This window comes from Meriones unguiculatus, chromosome 5 (genome assembly GCF_030254825.1).
Source record: "Meriones unguiculatus strain TT.TT164.6M chromosome 5, Bangor_MerUng_6.1, whole genome shotgun sequence".
Classification (NCBI taxonomy): domain Eukaryota; kingdom Metazoa; phylum Chordata; class Mammalia; order Rodentia; family Muridae; genus Meriones; species Meriones unguiculatus.
The window spans coordinates 6,881,959-6,889,440 of NC_083353.1; the positions used below are offsets into that span (position 1 = coordinate 6,881,959).

General features: G+C 39.8%; 1 protein-coding gene across 1 annotated transcript; it reads right to left on the reverse strand.

The window, feature by feature from the left end:
- Window positions 1-643: 643 nt before the first annotated feature.
- Window positions 644-4,382, reverse strand: LOC110562199 (regenerating islet-derived protein 3-alpha-like). Its single transcript, XM_021658902.2, has 5 exons — window positions 4,196-4,382; window positions 2,314-2,432; window positions 2,003-2,140; window positions 1,174-1,300; window positions 644-933 (listed from the first exon to the last, which is right to left on the reverse strand). The coding sequence occupies exons 1-5, from the start codon at window positions 4,287-4,289 to the stop codon at window positions 869-871; spliced, it is 543 nt and encodes a 180-aa protein (XP_021514577.2). The 5' UTR covers window positions 4,290-4,382; the 3' UTR covers window positions 644-868.
- Window positions 4,383-7,482: the final 3,100 nt, after the last annotated feature.

The following is a 7,482-nucleotide window of genomic DNA, read 5'->3' on the forward strand; positions in this document are numbered from 1 at the left end:
AAATGTTAAGTAGAAAATGGGAAAAGGCTGTTGACAGAGAAAAGACTGGCCAGGAACTCAACATTTCTAAACTCTGTTTATGTGAGTCCTGGTCTCCTAGTTGGTCCAGATGTGTGGCTTGGAATCTAAGACTGCAGAATTTAGCAGGGAGATAGGGTAGGTGGTTATAGAGATTGGGACTGTGAGGCTTGATGAAGTCTGGATTAAATGGATTATGTTTAACTGATAATAAGCACATCTTAATATCCTGAACACATCCTTGATGATCATGAAGGGCAGCATAGAGCCAAAGCATGTGGGGCTTCTTGGTACCTGAGCCAAAAGAGCTGAAATGACATAAGGAGTAGGCCTGAGGGCTATCTCCATAGATTCCAAAAAAATGAATCACAGCACTGGATTTAACTGGGTTACCCTATTGTTATTACCTTGACTACATATGGAGGGTAATTTTACAGGGCTTCTGCCAAGAACTGAGTATGTGAGAGGATGGTATCTTCATATATCTACAAGAGAACAATCTCGAGTCCAGACCCATCACAGCACACCAGGTGGGATGGACTGAACTCTAGTGAATGGGTAGTTTTCCTTCCCAAACCACTCTCTGACACTCCACAGTGTCTTAGCATGGGAGTAAAACACAAAATTATAAAGTTTTTTAAAATTTATCTTCAAGATTTCAAAGCATACAGAAAATCTTGAAATAGTGGGAAGGAGATGGATAAAAGAAGACAAAAAACAAACAAACAAACAATAGAATAATAAGTCTGATTCAGGACTTGGACGTGAGCACAGCTTTGTTGAATGAATCTTTGTATATGATCCCTTGTCAATATAAGCTTCATGATAAACCCAGGATGCTGCCTCTCTCTTACTTGAACTTGCAGACAAAGGGTAATTCCTCATCACAGTGATGATCTCCCCACTTCAGAAATCCTGGGGAGAGAAAAGAGACACCTTGGCTCTTTCAGATCTCATGGTGGGTCACCCCAGAATCTGTACTAGTCTTAGAGCCTTTCATTCAACTTCAACCATACCCTATTTGGGAACATGAAAGTTAGAACTCAAATCCATACACCAGTCAGGAGGATAGCCACCAGTGGTCAGACCCAGTGGTAATGGAGAAATGTGAAAACGATTGGGCAAAGGCGCTTCCATTTTTTTTCCTTTCTTTACCTGATGTTGCTGTCAGACTCCCGCAGTGGCCACGATTAACAGTAGAGGTAGGGTCCCCATCCCAGTTGTGATAACTCAGCACATCGGAGTTACTCCACTCCCATCCACCTCCATTAGGTTGGTGACCCTGCCAGAGAAGGAGTGAAGAGAAAGCACATTAGAGCTTTATAGAATTTAGTTCATTTACCATGCTCTCCAGACACTCTTTCACTTGCAAGTTCTGACTTAACTTCTATCTCCTACAGACTCATCCTTGCCAGTAATCACAAGAACTGTAGAGCTAGAGTAACAAAGTACTTGCTACAAGGTGAGTAAGACACATTTCAGAATAGCCTCTAGATCTCGTGGATTGGATTCCAGAACTCATGTAGCGTCACACAACCATTGATAACTCCAGTTGTAAGGTATCTGATGCCCATTTCTGACTATTCTAAGCATTGGGCATGCACGCGGTACATACTCATACATTTAGCAAAAACATACAAATAAATAAATCTAACTTTTAATGAATTAATATAAATCTTATCTTAATTCACAGGGCTCTTCAACTTTTTGTGAAGGGTTCTGAAGATGAAAGAAGTCCCCAGTTGACTTTTTCAAATAAAAGAAAAAATGCAAAAGCTGACAACAGACAAATAAATTAATCTGAAGACTAGGAATCTCCATAGAATTCAACCCTTCTCTCTGGTGTTGGAGATGTTCTTGACCCTAATGTCACCCAATATCTGAGTGCTAGATCCTCCTTATGTTACACAGGTAGAGGAGACACAGAAAACTGCTTGGGAGATTTATCTCCTGGAGATAAAATATATGAAAACTAGAATCTCACCATCGTTGGATCGTGTAGCCCAATCCAGATCTCTCGGTAGTTGTTCACTGTGCCATTCACCAGGGAGGAAACAAAGGAAGCCTCAGCTCCACTAAGAATAGACACAAGGTGTCCTGAGTTCCTCTTCTGGCAGGCCAGCTGTGTGAGGGATACAATGATACAGAGCTTAGAAGTGTGTGAGCAGAAAGATTACATAGAAGAAAGAACAGTCATCCTGATCCCCCATGGAATCATGGAACCTTGAGGTTTCTTCTCCTGTCATCAACTCATACTTTATATTGTTCTCTTCAACCTCACCCTTGAGCACTCACATCTGCTTGAAACCAGGATTTGGGTGTCACAATCAAGGCATAGCAGTGGGAGCGATAGGCCTTGGATCCCGTGGGACAGCTGGTACGTGGAGAGGGCACTTTGTTCTGGGAGTCTTCACCTGCGGGTGGAGGGAGATAAAAAGAGGGATGGCATGAGATGAAGAGTTGGAGTTGGATGGGGAGGTCAACATAAGAGATTATTTATGAGTACTGGCTATAAACAAGACATTAAACTTTCCTTCTTGTGATCCTGATTTTTGTTCATTTTTGCTTTCTTTATGAAAAGGTCTCTCCATAACCCTGGATGTCCTGCAACTCATTATATAGATGATAAAACTGGCTTCACAGATAATCTCCTGCCTCTGCCTCCTGAATGCTGGAATTAAACATCTGTGCCACTACACCCAGATAGGTTCTTTATTCTTATGACTTTCAAAATGAAAGAGCTTCTCCTTTTACCCTTCCAACAGATTCCACAGTCTGTGACACTCTTTATTGTTTTTTTTAAGTTAGTTACATTTTATTAACTCTGTATCCCAGCTGTATCCCACTCCCTCATTCCCTCTGAAAGAATCAGACTAATTTTGTTAACTATGTTTCTTTTAATTGCCTTATAACTTATATTTTCAAGTTTTAGGCCCATGTTAATTAAAGCCTCTTAGTGCTTCTCCAGAGAGCCAAGGAATGTAAAAGTTCCTGACATTAGCCATCTGTGAGGGCAGAGATAAGGAAGAGAACAAGCAGAGATCTCTACTAAATGGAGAGAAAATCACCAGCTGGCACCTGTGAGATGAGCTTTTTTTGGAAAATGGGCCAAATGGCCCCAATCCTTCTCCTGAATAGCTCCTGACCTTTGATCCAAAGCCTGTAACCCCCGACTCCTCAGAACAGACACAGGATGAGTTAATCATTCTCCCACCTTTAACTGTGGCTATATCTCATATGGCAGGAAATTCCAAACCAACTTGAAGATCAGATATTTACAACAGGACCGGACCTAAGTTTGCCCAGAACCAACCATTTTAAAAGTTAAATTCCTCATCCAATCCTGACTCGCCAATATTGCAACCCCAGGAATTTCCAGCGCTTTGTCTTTTAAAAACCCAAGGCCTTTGTCTCCTGGTGCCAGTCCTTGCTGACCAGCAGGGTTGACCCCATTATGCAATGGTAAAAATAATCTTCTTGCAATTTTGCATCGATGATTATTTTCCTGGGTTCTCTTCATACCTTCTTAAAATTAGGCTCATGCTGGGCCTAACAGATCCCAAACCTTCCCTCCCTCTCCCATCTCCTCCCTGCCCCTTTCCAAGTCCACTGATTGGGGAGGACCTCCTCCCCTTTCATCTGACCCTGTTTTATCAGGTATCTTCAGGACTGGCTGCAAAGTCCTCCTCTGTGGCCTAGCAGGGCTGTTCCTTCCTTGGGGGGGTGGGGAGGTCAAAGAGCTTGCCATTGAGTTTCTGTCAGAAATAGTCCCTGTTCCCCTTACTATGGGAAAACAATTGGTTACTGAGCTACCACGGGCTTCATCTGAGCAGAGGTTCTAGGTTATGTCCATACATGTTCCTTGGTGATTCTCCTTTCTTAATACTGTCTATTTGTATGCTCCATTACTGACCCTTATACATTGATTCTCCAGCATATTAACATAATTTAGATCCTCCTGACAAAAAAGGAAACACTCTCATTCCATTGCTGATGCCACTATGGTATTTTTCATTACCAGCACCCTGTTATAAGGCAAGATGGTGAATGAGTTGCAGGTGATTTTTCTGTGTGGACACCCCTCACGATTACCACATGAGACTTCTGAGACCATTCCTTTGTTCCTTGGCTCCAAACACTCAAAGAAAGGCCAGGTCTAGAGGTAGAGAAGACTTACCTTGTACCTGGAATAAGAATAGGCAGGAGAGCAGCGTCCAGGATGCACCGGTGAGGGTCAGGTGAGGCAGCATCTTGTCTGTGAGGAGTATCATCTACGGCGCTAGAGAGAGTGTGGTCAGAGAGAACATTCAAAGAGTGCCATCTCTCCTCTTCACTTTTGCCTTGATCTGCAGGGATACACTAATCTTAATCCCATCCCTGTTTTGCTATGGTCTGGAATGAAATGAAGAATCCAACATTTCCCCTTGCCCTGAAAACGCTACAGAAAACCTTTACTGATTCTCAAAGTCCTCTGTTCTGTCTGGACAGCTACTCTTCTAGATTTTTGAGGTGAACCCCTGCAAGGCTCTCATCATCTTTCAGATTCCACTTACCTGTCTAGGATGGTTTTTCAGGACAGAGATGACTGCTTTTATAATAGGATTTGAGGGAGGAGCATCAGCATTGAATAAGTGAATAAGTGAAGTGCTTATGCAAATCAGGGTAGTTGTTAGTATTTGGCTCAGATTCTAGGAAGTTCCCAGCAAAACCGAACCACTCTTCCTGGCAAAGACCATGCACTATCACACAAGGAGCCATTTCCTGTTAGGGAAACTCCTCTGTCCTCAAATGCAGGTGATGTTTGAAATTCTGCCTTGTCATCCTCCACCAGATACCATCTTCTGGGAAACTGGAGTAAGGCTAATGTGTAACCTCATAGTCTCATGCTATAAAGATTTATATAATTTGTAATGCATACATTCATACATACATATATCCCTACACATATACACATTTTACAACCCAGAAAAGTCATTCACTTCATTTAATGACCTACTTTTGTGTATTGTACTACATCAGCTTAAAGTCGTAAAGTCTACTGGAGAGTATGATTGTAGCTTTTTCTACTCACTTCTGCCTTCTAGTTTCTTGGGATATGATCTCTTTCCTTCAGTCTATGTTTTTTAGCCCCTGTGGTGAGCATTCTGCAGGTAACATGTCTGGTGTTACTTTTTAATGAGTTAGTCATCAAAAATATGTTCACTTACGTTCCTTTATATACCCTTTATCAATTACATTCAGGGTTATTACTGAATAGTACGTAGTTGTTCCTGTCACTTTGTTGATGTTTCTCACTGTTGTTTTTAATATTCTGTGTCCATTGTTTTTGCTCTTAACCATTTGATCTTGTGTTGAAATTGGTTGGTCTTCCTATTCTTATTGGTTTGCCTACTCCTCTATTAAAATACTTTTCCATGTGGTCACAAATGTGTTTGTTTTTCTTCCTCTTCTGCAAATATCATTCTTATGATCATCTTGTTCAGCGATGGTTGAATAGTCATGGATTTCTTTAATCTTTGCTTTTTATACTTTTACTTTTCTTTTAAGCCTGAACCATAACTGTCATGCATATATTAATATTGATTAATGGTTATTTTCTTTTGGAACTTTAAATAGTTCATTCCATGCTCTCCTGAACCCTAGAATTTCTGCTGGGAAGTAACTTTTCTAATGGCTAAGTGAATCAGTCCTTATTTATTTATTTATTTATGTATTTATTTATTTATTTATTTATTTTTGCATACTTTTGTTTCTGTGGTGGCTGGTTACCTTTGACTAGACTAGATTTAAAGGAGATCAATTAACCCTTACTGAAACAACAGACTTTGAACAAGTGGAATCAGTAAGTGAATCTTTTGTCAGAATAATAAAAGACTAAACCAGGAGTTCATAGTCTGCAGTATTCTCTTCAAAGTGAAGATTTTTTCCAACAAAGTCTCAGAAAACTCAATCTCAGCAGAAATATTATAGAATCTTTAGTTTGCAAGGAAATGACAGTGGTTCCGTAAGGACATCTGTGTAAACAGAAGTGCTCAAAACCATGAGAAAGGACCTAAATATTATGTTTTTATATTTTAATAAAGCTTAATAATGATATTTGTTGAATGAAAAAATAGTAATCTATTATAGTGACTAATGTCTTAGAGGTAAAATTAAAGAGGACACTGTAACACAGATGGCAGAACTTAGAATAAGCTGTCTCAGAAATGTTTTTCCTACGAGTTATTTAAACTGAGACTGAACCACAATGAATACATGACATTCTTAATTTTGCAGATTGTTTCCATGAAGGCCAGCTCTCCTGGAGTTCTTTCTAACACAGCCTCTGAAGGCCTACTTGACACTCATGCCCTACCATGCCTTGTTTTATTTGTCTCACATTAAATTTGACTAAGAGTTATTGTTCTCATTGTTTAATAGGGAGCAGGAGCCTCTTCTCTAAAAGGGTTTCTAGCTTTTTGGACTTTGTTGAATAGAGCCACAAATTGTAACAATCCATTTCATTTTATGTGTGTGTGAAATAGGTGCTATGTACTTATAAGAATCTTAAACTGTCTGCCCTCAGTACTCCTATAGCCTTTTTAAAAGTTCATTTATATTCTATCTATCTATCTATCTATCTATCTATCTATCTATCTATCTATCATCTATCACTTTATTCACTTGACATCCTGATTATAGCCCCCTCCATCCTTTTCTTCATGTCCCACCTTCCTCCCCCCTCCTATCACCCTTCCATCTCCCGTACTCATCAGAATTGGAAATTCCCTCAATTACCAATGGAGCCCAGCACATCCAGACAAGTCATATCATATCCAGACAAGACAAGGACTGAGCACATCCTCTTTCACCGAGGCAGGGCAAGGCAGCCCAGACAGAGGAAAGTGATCAAAAAGCAAGCAACAGAGAACCAAAATATGTTCTACTATACAACAAGGATATTTGCTCAACTATGTTCATAGCAGCTTTATTTGTATTATCCAAAAACTATAAATAACCTAGATGTCCCTTGACTAGAGAATGGGTAAAGAAAGTATGGTGTGTTTACACAATAGAATTACTCAGCTATTAAAAACAAGGAAATCATGAAGTTTGCAGATAAATGGATGGATGTAGAAAATATCTTATGAGTGAAATAATCCAGACCCAGAAACACACATGTGGTATGTACTCACTTATAAGCAGATATTAGCCATATAGTACAGGATAACCATACGACAATTCACAGAGCCTACTCTTAAAGTATGTTGTGGAAATATTTGGGTGTTTATACATTGATAATAAACTAGCCCAATATGCTCAAGATTCTGGCTGTAAGCCCTACACCAAAGACAGAGCAAAACTCCAAAAGCTTTAGGCTAGAATTGTAATTTAGTCATCCAGTAATTTCTGGCATGTACAGGTCTCCGATTTGAATAGTAATATCTCAGAACAAATGAGTGAAGCTGCCAAACACTTTTGCTG